At 36.2% G+C, this 17,897-nt stretch overlaps 1 protein-coding gene across 1 annotated transcript in view; it reads left to right on the top strand.

The window, feature by feature from the left end:
• Window positions 1-17,897, top strand: part of ATRNL1 (attractin like 1) — a 1,671,159-nt gene that overhangs the window by 784,366 nt on the left and 868,896 nt on the right. Inside the window, exons 22-23 of the mRNA XM_053692689.1 lie at window positions 3,100-3,194; window positions 5,116-5,194. Coding sequence (XP_053548664.1) covers window positions 3,100-3,194; window positions 5,116-5,194 — 174 coding nt within the window. The remainder of the gene's footprint in view (window positions 1-3,099; window positions 3,195-5,115; window positions 5,195-17,897) is intronic.

The raw sequence follows: 17,897 nt of genomic DNA, 5'->3' as shown, positions 1-17,897 counted from the left end.
TTTTACCTGTAAAAAAAATACAAACAACCCCCAACAGTAAAACCCACCACCCACACAACCAACCCCCCAAATAAAATACTATCTAAAAAAAACCTAAGCTCCCCATTGCCCTGAAAAGGGCATTTGGATGGGCATTGCCTTTAAAAGTCGTCGGATGAAGAGGATGCTCCGCGTCGGATGTCTTGAAGATGGAGCTGCTCCGCGTCGGATAGATGAAGATGCCATCTGGATGAAGACTTCTGCCTGTCTGGAGGACAACTTTGCCCCGGCTTGGATGAAGACTTCTTCCGGCTTCGTTGAGGACTTCGACCCGGTTGGATGAAGACTTCTGCCGCTTCCTTGAGGATGGATGTCGGATCTTCAGAACAGTAAGTCGATCTTCAGGGGGTTAGTGTTAGGTTTTTTTAACGGTGTATTGGGTGGGTTTTATTTTTATGTTAGGAACTTTGGGCCGCAAAAGAGCTAACTGCCCTTTTAAGGGCAATGTCCATCCAAATGCCCTTTTCAGGGCAATGGGGAGCTTAGGTTTTTTTAGTTAGGCTTTTATTTGGGGGGTTGGTTGTGTGGGTGATGGGTTTTACTGTTGGGGGGTTGTTTGTATTTTTTTTTTTACAGGTAAAAGAGCTGATTACTTTGGGGCAATGCCCCACAAAAGGCCATTTTAAGGGCTATTGGCAGTTTAGTTTAGGCTAGGGGTTTTTTTTTTATTTTGGGGGAGCTTTTTTTATTTTGATAGGGCTATTAGATTAGGTGTAATTAGTTTAAATATCTTGTAATTTGTTTATTATTTTCTGTAATTTAGTGGGGGTTTTTTGTACTTTAGCTAATTTATTTAGGTAATTGTATTTAATTTAGTTAATTTATTTAATATTAGTGTAGTGTTAGGTGTTATTGTAACTTAGGTTAGGTTTTATTTTACAGGTACTTTTGTATTTATTTTAGCTAGGTAGTTATTAAATAGTTAATAACTATTTAATAACTATTCTACCGAGTTAAAATAAATACAAACTTGCCTGTAAAATAAAAATAAACCCTAAGCTAGCTACAATGTAACTATTAGTTTTATTGTACCTAGCTTAGGGTTTATTTTATAGGTAAGTATTTAGTTTTAAATAGGAATAATTTAGCTAATTATAGTGATTTTATTTAGATTTATTTAAATTATATTTAAGTTAGGGGGTGTTAGGGTTAGGGTTAGACTTAGGTTTAGGGGTTAATACATTTAGTATAGTGGCGGCGACGTTGGGGGCGGCAGATTAGGGGTTAATAAATGTAGGTAGGTGGTGGCGATGTTAGGTACGGCAGATTAGGGGTTAATAATATTTAACTAATGTTTGCGAGGCGGGGGTGCAGCGGTTTAGGGGTTAATATGTTTATTATAGTGGCGGCAATGTTGCGGCTGCAGATTAGGGGTTAATAAGTGTAGGTAGGTGGCGGCGACATTGGGGGTGGCATATTAGGGATTTATAAATATAATGTAGGTGGCGGCGGTGTCCGGAGCGGCAGAGTAGGGGTTAATAAGAATAATGTAGGTGTTGGCGATGTCGGGGGCGGCAGATTAGGGGTTAATAAGTGTAAGATTAGGGGTGTTTAGACTCGGGGTTCATGTTAGGGTGTTAGGTGTAAACATACATTTTATTTCCCCATAGGAATCAATGGGGCTGCGTTACTGAATTTTACGCTGCTTTATTGCAGGTGTTAGACTTTTTCTCAGACGGCTCTCCCCGTTGATTCCTATGGGGAAATCGTGCACGAGCACGTATGACCAGCTCACCACTGACTTAAGCAGCGCTGGTTTTGAAGTGCAGTAAGGAGCAAAATTTTGCTCAACGCTCACTTCTTGTCTTTTAACGACGGGTTTGTAAAAACTTGTAATACCAGCGCTGTAGGAAAGTGAGCGGTGAGTAAAAACTGCTCGTTAGCACTGCATAGCCTCTAATGCAAAACTCGTAATCTAGCCGTATGTTTTTAAGGTGCATCAAAAATTGTAACAAAATTGTTTAACAAAAATTGTATTTTATCAAAATCGTAAAATTGTTATGTGAATTACACAGAAATAAATTGTAATTTAAGTTCACTGGATGTGCAAAAAATGCATACAAATTTGTATTTATAAGTACAAAATACAAAGCGTAATTTTTTTTATTTTTTTTTTTAAATGGGCTGAACATAGGCGTTCCATAGGCATATTTGAAATTCTCTCTCAAATCCAGCGTAATTCTCTAAACATTCCCACCCTTCAGTTCAGCTTTTATCAAAATACTCAAAATACTAAATACCCTAATAGAAAAACACATGTATACGAAAATATAGGCGACTGTTAAATGATATACTCATAAAGCAACATAATGTGACTTATATGGGCTGCAGAATTAAATTTTTAAAGTGCGTCTCCTGCTCACTGCTAACTTTGCCTTACACAGCAAAGTTCACCTTTCCAGTGAGCTCTATTAATTTTAATAAAAGACATCTCGCCACTCTCAGGGACCGCTGCTCCTTAACTCGTACGCCTCCTCTAAGGCTACGGACATCATTCGTCTTGATCGTGTACGATCGGGTTGACTGACATTCCCTGCTAGCGGCCGGTTGGCCACGAATATGCAGGGGGCGGCATTGCACAAGCAGTTCACCAGAACTGCTTATACAACGTTAAATGCAGACAGCGTATGCTGTGGGCATTCAGCGATGTCTGTCGGACATGATACGCTACAGCGGATCATATTCGCCAGACATTGATAAATGAGTCCCAAGTGTGGTAAATCAATGACAATAGAGTCCTCCTTTGTGATAATGCAGATATAAATAAATGTGGGAACACATGGAAATTATATTAATTTAATTATTTGGAGTTTATATTTATCTTGATAAATCTATGCAGAATACATATATCTATGGTACTGTTTCAGTTTTACTTTTTCTTGCAAGATGAAAACCTATCTTTAGCGTACATGTTCTTTAGCAAAACTGCTAATTTGGCATCATACTGATGAAATAATCATAAACTGTAAGATTAGGACATCATTATTTGGCTATTTTTTATCTGTACTAAATTGACATATTTTTTTCTAACCTCCTTCTTGTCATGTGTTTGACTTGCAGACAGTCTTCTTATTGACTACCAGTTCACGTTCAGTCTAATTCAGGATGACGACCGTCACCACACTGCCATCAACTTTATTGCCAATCCAGAACAGGTTAGTTAATGTTGCAGTCATTGTTCAAATTTGAAAGTCATTGTAGAGATGAATCCCAGCTACCTAGTAACAATTTCAGGAGTATCTGGATAATATATTGCCTCTTCTTTAAAGGGAAAAGTGTACTTTATAATTTCTTCCCCTTTATTGTGTCCCCAGTGATCAGTTTTACCTGCTGGAGTAGGTTAAATTATTTTTTAAAGTTCCTTTATCATTTTGTCATTTGAAATAACTAATTTTACCTGCTATTGCTTACCTATATTGGAAATGTAAATACAGCAGTGTTGACTATAGAAAAGCTATGTGGATGGAAGAGATTACTAAAATGTTTTGATTGCTCTCATTAAATACTTGTTTTTTTGTCCATGCAGACAGAGATAAAATAAAGTGACCTTTGTGTATAGAAATAAATATAAGATAAGGAGGTCTGCTGTACCTGAAAGCTCAGCCAATTTGACAGGGTTGTGATTTCAAAAACAACAGCTATTTCACAGATACAAATACACACAAAGGAATATCCCATATTCTCTGCAAACGGTATAAGAAGTCACTGAAAACGCATTAAGGGGAAACACATTTTATAGTACACTGTTTATTTAAGGTATCACTAACTGGAAAACACCTGTGCAAGTGGGCAAATAATTTAACTGATGCACTAAATATGTTCCAACCCTTATGCATAACAGCATACATTGCAGATTATATATTACATTGGCTGAATACTTGTCTGAGGAAGTCTCTAAATTAAATAAGTAATAAAGATTACATAGATTAAAGATGTTCTTTGCTAGAACTGAAAGGCCTCTGACAATTTTAAAAAGACATGGGACTCAGAGCATACTTTATTAAAGCAATGGCAATCAAAATGAAACGTTCATGATTTAGATAAAAGTTCAATTAAAGACAAAAGTAGCGAGTAGACTTGTGCAACCCAGAAAAATTAGGGTTGTCCAAATCTTATAAAAACAAATATTTGTTCCCTAAATATTCGCTGGCTGCACTATTTGTTATTTGTTTTGTTTAAAATGAAATTACTACTGAAATACTACTGACTACTATGTAACAAGTTCACCTGAAGCTTATTCCTAAACTTTAGTGCACTGGATAGCCACGCTATCCTGTTCCTTTTCTTCACAGAGCCCGGATCCCAGGGCCTGCTGCTGCACTAAAGGACTAAAATGACTATATATATATATATATATATATATATATATATATATATATATATATATATATATATATATATATATATATATATATATATATATATATCAGAGAGAGATAGAAAGAGAGAATAGATAGATAGATAGATAGATTGATAGATAGAAAATATACATAGATAAGATACATAGATAAGATAAATGGGTAGATAAGATAGATAGATAGATAGATAGATAGATAGATAGATAGATAGATAGATAGATAGATAGATAAGATATATAGGTAGACAAGATTGATAGATAGATATACAGACAGACAAGATAAATAAGATAGATAGATAGATAGATAGATAGATAAGATAAGATAAATAAGATAGATAGATAGATAGATAGATGATAGATAGATAGACAGACAAGATAAATAAGATAGATAGATAGATAGATTTATTTTTCAATATTTGCTAAATATTTTACCCAAAATTTGCACAGTCTTTTTGTTGCTTTATAAAAGAGCTCTCGGGATGGCCCATGCAGTTTTGGAAAGAATCATTAAGATAGTACATAACATTTATATTAATAACCTAACATAAAAAGATAGCAAGGAAGATGTTTATCTTTAAAATGTAGCTATTACATTGGCGCTTGCCCTGCAAATGTGTCTATGGAGCACCATTTTGTGGGATAATTAACAGTAAAATGATCTGGTAGTTCTTGTATTCACAGTAATGCTGATGTTACATTATTCTCTTCTTTCTCTCTAGTCAAATAAGAATTTGGATATTTCAATCAATGCGTCAAACAATTTCAATCTCAACATCACTTGGTCCATTGGTTCTACGGGTAAGGACATTCTTTAAATAGAGGTAGAAAAATGACTGTTATGTTCTAAAAGGTACCTGCTATAGCTATACTATAGCTAACTTATTTCTATATACAGGTTTTATGTACAATTTGTTCTTTTATATGCACAAAACCATGATTTCTATAAAAGAACAGGTTTCTTACTACAGTAAACATTCTAATACTCATTTGAGAATTCTGTGCTCTCTGAAGTATGAATATTCCCTTTTGTTTAAGTAGTGACTGATCATATGTAAATATCATCATTTGCAATTTCTTTTGAGTAACAGCTGCAAAGCAATTGGCCTTTACAACGAAAACTGGCTTCCTTTTGGGCTGTAAGCTTAATTAAAGGGATAGTAAAACCAACATTTGAATTTCATTATTCAGATAGATTTACTCCTATTATCAATTTATCTTTGTTCTCTTGGTATCTTTATTTGAAAAAGCAGGATTGTTAAAGTGACTAGTGAAGTAAATTTCAGACTATACGAATGTTGCAATAAAACTATACGAATGTTGCAATAAAACATATATTAGTTTGCAAGTAAAACCACATTTTTTTTTTTTGTATATATATTTTATAATAAAAGGTTTATAATCCAAATTGGTATTGTCTGTTCCTCCACCCCCTTCATTTTCTCTTTTGGCTGGGCTGTGATGTATAGAGCAGTCAAATCCACTCTCTACATAGGCTTTCTATGGGCTTTAAAGGGGCTGAACTTTAAGATTGTAATATGACACACATGTTGATTGTATGTTCACTGGAATTGCCATTAAAAAAAAAGAGTTAATCCATGTGGGTCCGCATAACATTGTAATATAAGCATTACTATACAGTATCCCACAAATGTGAGTACACCCCTCACATTTTTGTAAATATTTTATTATTATATCTTTTCATGTGACAACACTGAAGAAATTACACTTTGCTACAATGTAAAGTAGTGAGTGTACAGCCTGTATAACAGTGTAAATTTGCTGTCCCCTCAAAATAACATACAGCCATTCATGTCTAAACCGTTGGCAACAAAAGTGAGTACACCCCTAAGTGGAAATATCCAAATTGGGCCCAAGGTGTCAATATTTTGTGTGGCCACCATTATTTTCAAGCACTGCCTTAACCCTCTTGGGCATGGAGTTCACCAGAGCTTCACAGGTTGCCAATGGAGTCCTCTTCCACTCCTCCATGACGACATAACGGAGCTGGTGGATGTTAGAGACCTTGCGCACCCCCACCTTCCGTTTGAGGATGCCCCACAGATGCTCAATAGGGTTTAGGTCTGGAGACATGCTTGGACAGTCCATAAACTTCCCTTCAGCTTCTTTAGCTGTGTGTGTTTGGGATAGTTATCATTTTGGAATACTGCCCTGCTGCCAAATCTCTGAAGGAAGGGGATCATGCTCTGCTTCGGTACATGCTGGCATTCATGGTTCCCTCAATGAACTGTAGCTCCCCAGTGCCAGCAGCACTCATGCAGGCCCAGACCATGACACTCCCACCACCATGCTTGACTGTAGGCAAAACACACTTGTCTTTGTACTCCTCACCTGGTTGCCGCCACACACGCTTGACACCATCTGAACCAAATACGTTTATTTTGGTCTCATCGGACCACAGGACATGGTTCCAGTAATCCATGTCCTTAGTCTGCTTGTCTTTAGAAAACTGTTTGTGGGATTTCTTGTTCATCATCTTTAGAAGAGGCTCCCTTCTCGGACGACGGTCATGCAGACCAATTTGATGCAGTGTGCAACGTATTGTCTGAGCACTGACAGGCTGACCCCCTACCCCTTAAACTGCTGCAGCAATGCTGGCAGCACTCATATGTCTATTTCCCAAAGACAACCTCTGGCTATGACACTGAGCACGTGCACTTAACTTCTTTGGTTCTACCATGGCGAGACCTGTTCTGAGTGAAACCTCTCCTGTGAAACAGCTGTATGGTCTTGCCCACCGTGCTGCAGCTCAGTTTCAGGGTCTTGGCAATTTTCTTATAGCCTAGGCCATCTTTATGTAGAGCAGCAATTCTTTTTGTTCAGATCCCCAGAGAGTTCTTTGCCATGAGGTGCCATGTTGAACTTCCAGTGACAAATATATGAGAGGGTGAGAGTGAAAACACCAAATTTAACACACCTGCTCCCCATTCACACCTGAGACCTTGTAACAATAACGAGTCACCTGACACCGGGGAGTGAAAATGGCTAATTGGGCTCAATTTGAACATTTCCACTTAGGAGTGTACTCACTTTTGTTGCCAATGGTTTTGACATTAATGGCTGTGTGTTAAGTTATTTTGAGGTTTCAGCAAATTTACACTGTCATACAGGCTGTACACTCACTACTTTACATTGTAGCAAAGTGTCATTTCTTCAGTGTTGTCACATGAAAAGATATAATAAAATATTTACAAAAATGGGAGGGGTGTACTCACTTTTGTGAGATACTGTATATATTAATGTAACCCTTTCACAGATGGATTTACAATAGGAGGAGGGGCAAGCTATTGTACTTGTGGACTAGTGCCCCCCTTGACTCCACTTTAGTGACACCATAGACTGAACTGGAGGCCCGCTTCAGTGCAGTTTAGTTCTTGCCATCAGGGAGATAAATACTTTAGACTATGTTGGTGTAAAGACAAATATAATTCAGTCTGAATTGTTGTATTTATACCAAAGCTGTCATACATTTATTTATTTTTTAATGGAGAAAGTGGTCCACACAGAGAGAGTGCCTACAGATCACAGTCAAAATGGGACCCTGGAGAAAAAAGGTCACTTGTTCACACAAGAAAAAGCTCATCTGCTGCAATTTCTTATCAATCTAGAGGACTTTTCCAGTCCATGGAATGGATTTACAACTCTCTAGTAACAGTAACAAGGTAAATCAATCAGCAGTGCTAGTTGGTTAGTGTTAGTTTCTGCCCGGACCTGTTTTCCGTGGCTCCAGAGCACTACTTTACATATGTGTTTATCCACATTGTGGGAGATTTACAAAGTAATACTGATAAAATGATATGCTCTAAAAAGAAAATTTAACATCTGTTCTACTTTAAAGCACTGTAAAGCAGCAGGGCTACAACCCCTGTGCAACTGGCAGTTGCAACTCTATGTGTAACAAATGTATAATGCTTCCATAGATCAGGCTCTGACAATATTTTTCTAAGGGACCATTTAGAAACATTATCACATTGAAAAGTTATGATAAATAGAGCCATGTGTTAAAACCACAAGGTTTTCATTGTATTTTTTCCTAATGTCATTTTAAACTTTTTGTCGTCATTATTATTCTTCATATGTTACCCCCCTGCATTTATTAATAATATTACTTAAGTGTCTGATAATAATTTGCTATCGGAATAAAGCTTCATTAACATGTTAACATTCTCTTTCTTCAATCAAAATGACTTTGGTGGCATGCATTTGTGTCACATTTAAATACAAAATATGGCAGTGTTATGAAATGCTGTGATTTTAATTAAGATAAATTGTTCCTTTAACTGCCGGAGAGACAACTCTTTGTTTCTGTGTTACAAATTCACATTTAATTATTAACCTTAACATTGATATTAAACAATAGGATTTTTCTGCTTTTATTGATAAAGAATTCTTATCAGCTGCTTTTCTGAAGACTAAATGTCCCTTTCTTAGCTTTCTGTGCCCTCAAAAACAGAAGATATTTTATCTGGCAAATCCTTTGCATAAAGTTTCTCTTTTTGGTGACTATAAAGTAAAGAATTGTAGAGCATATGAAGCCAGTGGGAAATAATGTGAATAGCAAGGTTGATTTAGTTTGGAGCTGTGAGCCTTTTTGTATTATATCGCATTTTAAACATTGTATGGAAGCCGCTAGTGGCGTTATAAATATATTTACATATATTAATGAACTTGGGTAAATGTTTCATAGTCGGAACTAAAACAATTTACCTCTGGGACCAAATTAAATCTAAAGAATATGTATCCAGCAAAGTTCTGTTATTAATGTAAGTGACCTAAAGGGACGAGAATTAATCATGCACTATATAAGCTGGGGATAAGGTGAAATATTCAATTAAAAAGTTACCTTTCTGCTGTGCTGATGCTTTGTTTTAGTTATAGTGTGAGCTGCAGTTTAGCACATCTGGACTAAAGCAGTTTAGCTACCTGCAAATTATTAAACACATTACAGCAAATTGAACATTCTTTTAATGGGGTGTTTAAAGGGACAGTCAACACCAGAATGTTTGTTGTTAAAAAAGATAGATAATCCCTTTATTACCCATTTGCAAAACCAACACTGTTTATATTAATACACTTTTTACTTCTGTGACTAACTTGTATCTAAGCATCTTCTGACCGCCCCTAATCACATGACTTTTAGTTATTATCTATTGACTTGCATTTTAGCCAATTAGTGCAGTGTCTGCCACTAGCCACGGGCGTGATCATAATGCTATCTATATGGCCTACATGAGCTTGCTCTCCCCTGCTGTGAAAAGTAAATAAAATAGAGGCGGCCTTCAAGGGCTTAGAAATTATCATGTGTGCTTTCCTAGGTTTGCTTTCAACGAGAATACCAAGAGAACAAAGCAAAATTGTTGATAAAAGTAAATTGGAAAGTTGTTTAAAATTACATGCCCTATTTGAAAAACGAAAGTTTTTTTTGGACTTTACAGTCCCTTTAGCTCAGAATTAAAGGGACATTCAACACTTTGAGATAGTAAAATAAAATGTTAAATTGTATATTTTTTTAAAAAAACTATCATGATTTATTTTGTCTCCTTTCCTTGTAATTCTATTCTGAAATTGTGAGCTTTTCAGTTCTTCTTAGAAATGGAAGTGCAAAGCACTGTTATATTCTACACAGCCATTGGCTGCACACTCTAGTGACCTATTTATAACTGTCTCTAATTGGCCACAGCAGAGAAAGTAACCTAAGTTACAACAAGGCAGCTCCTATTGTAAAACTTTACATTAATTTTGTCAATACTTAAACAGCCAATGAAACTTTAAAAAATACATCTACATCTTATTCTCAGACTAATCGTTTCTTTGAATGCATCATTCTTTCTAGCATTTACTTTGGGCTAGATTTCAAGCGGAGCGGTAATTTGCGCTTCCGCTAGAGTGCTTACTCCGCTAGAAGTAAGATTTTTGCACTAGTCGGGTTACACTCATATTACAAGTTGGACGTAAACTATTTTCACTCTATCGGTAACCCAACTAGCGCAAAAATCAGAACTTAGAATATTACGTGCACGTTCATGTATTCCCCCCATGGCGTTCAATAGAGAAAAAATGGCGGAAAAACACCCCACTCTCACACAAACACTATCACATATTCTCATTTGTGCTAACACAACATGAAAATATGAATATTTAATATTCTAATGTTCTTTACATAACTGAATATGTTTATTTATAAATACATATTTCTATGTATATCTTATTGATTTTTGCACAAATATATATTTATACCTATATATATATTGATGATTATATATAGGTATAGATATATACAGATATATGTATAGGAATAGCTATTTATAAATACATAGAACATTTTATGCTATTTGTAGAGCATTGGAATATCAAAAATTTACAGTAAATACATAGTTAAAACCTTTATTAAATATGAATATTGCATAAATATGCTTTTACATGTTTTCATCTACTTAACAGCAAATGCACTTATAAATATATGTCTGTATATGTATACATATAAATGTATGTGTTTATATGTGTATATATATATATATATATACACACACACACTTTTGAGCCCTTCCCAGTCAAATACAATTTTTATTCATTTTAATGAGTTTTAATGTTTTGAATAGAAATACTTTAAATTCCAATGTTCTTTGCATATAAAAAAAATCTTTTTATTTTTAAATACATATTTACATATATAATAATAAATATATATATATATATATATAGAGAGAGACCTGTGTATATTCGTATAGATATACATTTTACAAAAATATATACATAAATATATATTTTGAAATAAAAAGAAAATTTTCTTCTAAGTTGGTCTAATGTGGTGTCAGTTTAGCACACAAGCGACAACCAAAATTATAGGGATAAGAAGTAAGCACGGTTGCGGTATGCGAAGTACTGTAGTTAGCACGCATTGAACTTTCGCTCGTGCTCTAACTTTCTACTTTGAACTTGTAATATGCATGCCAACATACCCGCAATACATTTTTACTCTGAGCAATATTAGCTTGCAAGCCAAAAAAGTTATTTAGCACGCCACGTAATCTAGCCATGTATAGGCAGATCAGCCAGTCAAACTAGAGCTATTAATTGGTTACATTCCTGGACTGCTCTGAATGAGCAAATTCCTGCAGATGACAGTTTTAAGTGATTTTAAAATGTATTTTTTTTCCAATTATCTTTTGCAGTTGAGTCAGAAATGTTGATATAGACTTTACCTATAAAAATGACTTAATATTCATACAATAAAATATTTAATTTATTTGCTAAAATACACTCCAGCACTATCTGACAGCCAAAAGTTCATTGCAAAAATGTTGGTAAACTCAATCATTCAATCAAACACTTTGGGGCCGATTTATCAAGCTCCGTATGGAGCGTACGCTGTCTGCATTTATCGATATGCTGCGGACATGAAACGCTACATCGTATCATGTCCGCTCACACTATGATAAATCTACCCCTTTAGCTTTAAAGGGATGTTAAACACCAAGAGGATTGTAATGTATCAGCAGGAGAGATAGCTCAGCCTGCTAATGCACTGTGGCTGAGCTCTGTAGCAACCCAAGGGTTTGCAGGTTCGATCCCTGGCGAGGTCCACTCAGCCTTTCATCCTTTCCAAGGTTGATAAAGTGAGCAGTGCCTTGAGACCCTTACGGGTGATTAGCCACGCTTTACAAGTACCCCATACATACATACAGTACATACATATTTATAGTAAAACAACTTTGCAATTTACTTTTATTATTTATTTTTATCACATTTCCCTGTGATTTAATTCTGAAAAATGTGGGCATTTCAGTTCCTGTTAAAATTGGAAATGAAGACTCTGGACTTAACAATGCTATATTTAGCACTGTGATTGGTTGCACACTCTAGTGCAGTGATTTTTAACCTTTTTTTTTGCCGTGGCACACTTTTTTACATTAAAAAATCCTGTGGCACACCACCATCCCAAAATTTTTTAAAAATCACACATTGTAGCCTAATACAGCATATATATATACACATACACACAAACACACGCATACTGTATGTATTGTGCTGTTATGCCATGCCTCCTACAGACTACCCCTGCACTGGGAGTAAAAAACAAGCAAAGTTTAAAAAACATGTCACACTGTTGTCAGTCTGCCGTGGCACACCTGAGGATCTCTCACGGCACACTAGTGTGCCACGGCACACTGGTTGAAAAACACTGCTCTAGTGACCAATTTATAACTCCCCCCAATTGGCTTTAGCAGAGAAATTTTTTTAACTAATATAATTTTAAAAAGTAACAACTGCATTTTATTTTCAGCTTAAATGGATACTAAACAAAATTTCTTTCTTTCATGATTCAGATAGAACATGCAATTTTAAGCAATTTTCTAATTTACTCCTATTATCAAATTTCTTCGTTCTCTTGGTATCTTTATTTAAAAAAGCAGTAATGAAAGCGTAGGAGCCGGTTCATTTTTGTTCAGCACCCTGGATACGGCTTGAGGATTAGTGGCTATATTTAGCATTTAGAACAAAAAATTGAATTTAGTATTCCATACATGAATATTAAATAAACATATACTAGGATTTGTCTTTAAATTATTACAGATGTTAGACTTGTTGCAGTGTGGTATTAAGACCATTATTATTTTCAGCTGCAAGACTTACAACACAGCTAGCACACAATGTCTTTGTCTCTCATATAAGCTATCTGTTCAGGAATTATAGGATGTAATATTCATATAATTCTGTCCTCACTGCCCTGTGACTTAAGATTTAGAGACAAATACTGTGACATCCATTCATCACATTAATATTTCTCTTAGCCTTGCGGGGTGCGTAGATGCCTTTGCTCTGTATCAGCACAATGAGCAAAGATCTAACTAAACCGCCAGGCTTTTAAATGCTGGTTGTAAATGCCTCATTGTATTTTTATGCAATGTATTAGTTAGACTTGCAGCGTGCGTTTATGGCGTAGGCAAATTCACTTTTCCTGGTTTAAGTAATCTATTAAATTTTATTGAGGTACATGTAAATTATCAGATGGATGTGTACTAGATGGTACTAAATGAGACATGTTTATTGTAAAATTTATTTTATAATATATTTATTCATAAGTTTTCTGAGAAGCTTATAGTACTTAACAGAAATTTGATATACTTTTAACATCTGCTTGATTTTTTTCTACATATAAAGGAATACATTGAATTATTTGAAATAAAGCTACCACTATAAACAAAACAAAAAAACAACAACAGTAAAATGATGTTTGTAGGAAATGTTGTATATGGCAAAATTTTAAAGCCACATTAATGTCATTGTTCTTTATTACATCTACAAGAGAGCATTCTTTTTTAAAAAAAATTTAAGTTGATGCTTCTGGTTTTGGAAAACAAGAAAGTTTAAAGGGATACTAAGCCCAAATTTTTTATTTTATGATTCGGGATAGAGCATGCCATTTTAACCCCTTAAGGACTGGGCATTTTAGACAAAAACTTCCCGAAAAGACCAAAGCATTTTTAGCATATTTGCCCTCACTACATTTAAACAGAAATAGAAGTCTGCTAAATGCCACTGCGCACCACACTTGTATTATGCCCAGCAGTGAAGGGTTTAACTAGGAAGCTTATAGGGTTAATTTTAGTGTAGAGATCAGCCTCCCACCTGACACATCCCACCCCCTGATCCCTCCCTGACCCTTCTCAAACAGCTCTCTTCCATCCCCCACCCCACAATTGTCACCCCCATCTTAAGTACTGGCAGAAAGTCTGCCAGTACCCAGTTTGCTGCAAATTAGACAATATTTAAAAAATAAAATACTATTTTTTTGTAGTGCAGCTGCCTCCCTCAATACCTTCCCCCTCCCAGATCCCTTGCCGTCAACTGATCCCACATAGGAAAGCCCTCATTGCCCCTCCTCCCCCCTCAATGACACACTTATTTTTTATTTATTTTTTATCCCTGTATAGTGGCTTTGCAGTGCCACCCACTCCCGCTATCCTTCCACCCCCTACAGCGATTGGCCGCCCACCCACCTCCCTCCTTAGCCTCCCACCCGCCAATGATCGGCACCATTGCTGTCTGTGGCCCTCTCTGCATTGGTAACTCTGCAAATCTATTTCTGCAGTGCCACACTCGTGGGGCATGCAGAAATAGCGCAATCTCACTATTTTGAGCAAGATTGTGGCAGAGAGAAGCCCAAGACTGCAGTGACATACAAGGTACGTCCCTAAGGGCATAATGACCAGAGTCGAACAGGGTACGGCGCTGGTCATTAAAGGGTTAAGCAACTTTCTAATTTACGCCTATTATCATTTTTTCTTTGTTGTCTTGGTATCTTTATTTGAAAAAAGAAGGAATGAAAGCTTATGAGCCGGACCATTTTGGTTCAAAACCCTGGATAGCACTTGCTGATTGGTGGCTACATTTTGCTATGCTTACATTGGAATAAAGAAGCTTTGCATAAATCTTAGCAAGTTTCTGATATTTCTAGATTGTATTTTATTGTGAAGTGCACCCTGGGTAGACCCTAGTTACCATGTATGCTGGCTACAGTGGAATAAATATATGTGTGTATATATATATATATATATATATATATATAAAACTGTTTTTATTGAATATAAAATATGTGTATCTCTGTATAAGGGTACTATTACATTTTATTGTGCAATTAGCCTATCATCTCTGTTGACAGGTCAGTGACACTATGGTAACTTGGATAAGTGACTTAGCGGTCGATTTATGAAGTAGCCAATGCTGCTTCTGACCCACTCTGCTTCAGTTCCGCCTGAAGTGGAAGTTAAGACCGCTTCTCCTTAACTCGTCCACCACCTCTGGGGTGACGGACAGCAATCAGCCCGATTGAATATGATTGGGTTGATTGACACCCACTGCTAGTGGCCAATTGGCCGCAAATCTGCAGGGGGCGGCATTGCAATGATAAATGCTGACAGCGTATGCTGTTGGCATTTATCGATGTGCGGCGGACATGATTCACTATAGCGGATCATGTCTGTCCGCACCATGATAAATTTACCCCATAGTCTTGTGCTGTTACATAGGTAGCTGTGATTGTTGGACAAAATGTAATTCCCCATACATTCTTCAATTATTTGTAATAGAAAAACCTGCAATATGCCTTCTTTACATTAATGTTGCCCAATGTTCTTGTAATTTAGTTTAGATTTTTTTCACTGCCGATGTTATAAAAGATACACTAATGATAAACTGTCTGTGAAAAAAAAATCAGATGGAATATTGAAAGCAGAGAGGTAGTAAGTGCCCATTTTGTGTTAACCTTCAGGAAAAATAGCTTTGACAAGAACTGAACTTCCTGGTTGAATCATTAATGTTGTATGAATGATGGTCGGTATCCAGTAATTTCACAACTCGATTTAAGCTTCTCATTTTCAAGTTCTATCACAAATACAGTTCCTCTTGTAATGGTGTTTCAGGACAAATAAATATATCACCTTAAGCTTTCTTTGAAACAAGAATTGCTTGATGAGAACAAAACGCAGATCTCTATAATGGAATTTACTCTCTTGCCATTGCAAAGCACTTAGTACATGCTAAGCTGTGCTATACTGAAGACAAACAGATACATGTGCTATTAAACATTTTATGACATTACATTTCCTTTGCTAGTAATATTTAATGCAGCAGCAAATTTTAGTATCAGAATGTGCTGAGACAAGCACAAAATATCAGTCATCAGTAACTAAAAGACACATTATATGTGGATACTGATCCTTGTAAAGATTTGTAGATACAAAGGCCTCTATTTAACAAAGTCTGGCAGACCTGATCCGACAGTGCGGATCAGGTCCGCCAGACCTCGCTGAATGCGGAGAGCAATACACTCTCCGTATTCAGCATTGCACCAGCAGCTCACAACAAAAGAGGGGGGAGAGAGAGCAAAAGAAAAGGTGGAGAGAGCCAAAGAGGGGGTAGAGAGAACAAAAGAGGGGGCAGAGAGAGCAAAAGAAGGAGGGAGAGAGCCAAAGAGGGGAGAGAGAGAGCAAAAGAAGGGGGAGAGAGCCAAAGAGGGGGGAGAGAGAGCAAAGGAGAGGGTCGAGAGAAAGCAAAAGAGAGGGGGAAGAGAGAGCAAAAGAGAGGGGGGAGAGAGCAAGGGGTGGGACCGCTGTACTGCAAAAAATGGCCCGTGTACACGGGCTTTAGTACTAGTGGGTAATAAATGGATTATCTTTCTTTTTAAACAACAAAAATTCTGGTGTTGACTGTCCCTTTAAAGATTTAAAATTGAAATCATATGCTTGCATTACAAATATTTTTTTTATAAATACATTAACAGTTAAAAGCTTTAAAAATTATGAATAACGTAATCACAAACAGACTGTTTTTGCCTTTTTAGGACTTATCAGGGTGGTGCTAGACAACAAACAATTAATTTGATAACATTCCTATCCATCTTTCAGGCTATGGTTACTCTTCAGACACTGTTACTGAGGGCCTTATGTTCAAAAACATAATTTATGTAAGAACTTACCTGATAAATTAATTTCTTTCATATTGGCAAGAGTCCATGAGCTAGTGACATATGGGATATACAATTCTACCAGGAGGGGCAAAGTTTCCCAAACCTCAAAATGCCTATAAATACACCCCTCACCACACCCACAATTCAGTTTAACGAATAGCCAAGAAGTGGGGGGATAAAGAAAGGATTAAAAAGCATCAACAATGGAATTTGGAAATAATTGTGCTTTATACAGAAAAATCATAACCACCATAAAGGGTGGGCCTCATGGACTCTTGTCAATATGAAATAAATGAATTTATCAGGTAAGTTCTTACATACATTATGTTTTCTTTCATGTAATTGGCAAGAGTCCATGAGCTAGTGACGTATGGGATATCAATACCCAAGATGTGGAACTCCACGCAAGAGTCACTAGAGAGGGAGGAACAAAATAAAAACAGTCATTTCGCTGAACAAAATAAATCTACAACCCAAATATAAGTTTATTCTCAAAAAATAAAAACTTAAATCATAAGCAGAAGAATCAAATTGAAACAGCTGCCTGAAGAACTTTCCTACCAAAAACTGCTTCCCAAGAAGCATACACATCAAAATGGTAGAATTTAGTAAATGTATGCAAAGAAGACCAAGTTGCTGCTTTGTAAATCTGATCAACAGAAGCTTCATTCTTAAAAGCCCAAGAAGTAGAAACTGGTCTAGTAGAATGGGCTGTAATTCTCTGAGGCAGGGCTTTACCCGACTCCAAATAAGCTTGATGAATCAAAAGCTTTAACCACAAAGCCAAAGAAACGGCAGAAGCCATCTGACCTTTCCTGGAACCAGAAAAGATAACACATAGACTAGAAGTCTTCCTGAAAACTTTAGTGGCTTCAACATAATATTTCAGAGCTCTCACCACATCCAAAGAATGTAAAGATCTCTCCAAAGAATTCTTAGGATTAGGACACAAAGAAGGGGCAACAACTTCTCTATTAATGTTGTTAGAATTCTCAACCTTAGGTAAGAATTTAA

Source organism: Bombina bombina, chromosome 9, assembly GCF_027579735.1.
Source record: "Bombina bombina isolate aBomBom1 chromosome 9, aBomBom1.pri, whole genome shotgun sequence".
NCBI classification, from domain to species: Eukaryota; Metazoa; Chordata; class Amphibia; order Anura; family Bombinatoridae; genus Bombina; species Bombina bombina.
The sequence above is the reverse complement of the archived record's forward strand: the minus strand, read 5'-3'. Positions and strand labels throughout refer to the sequence as shown.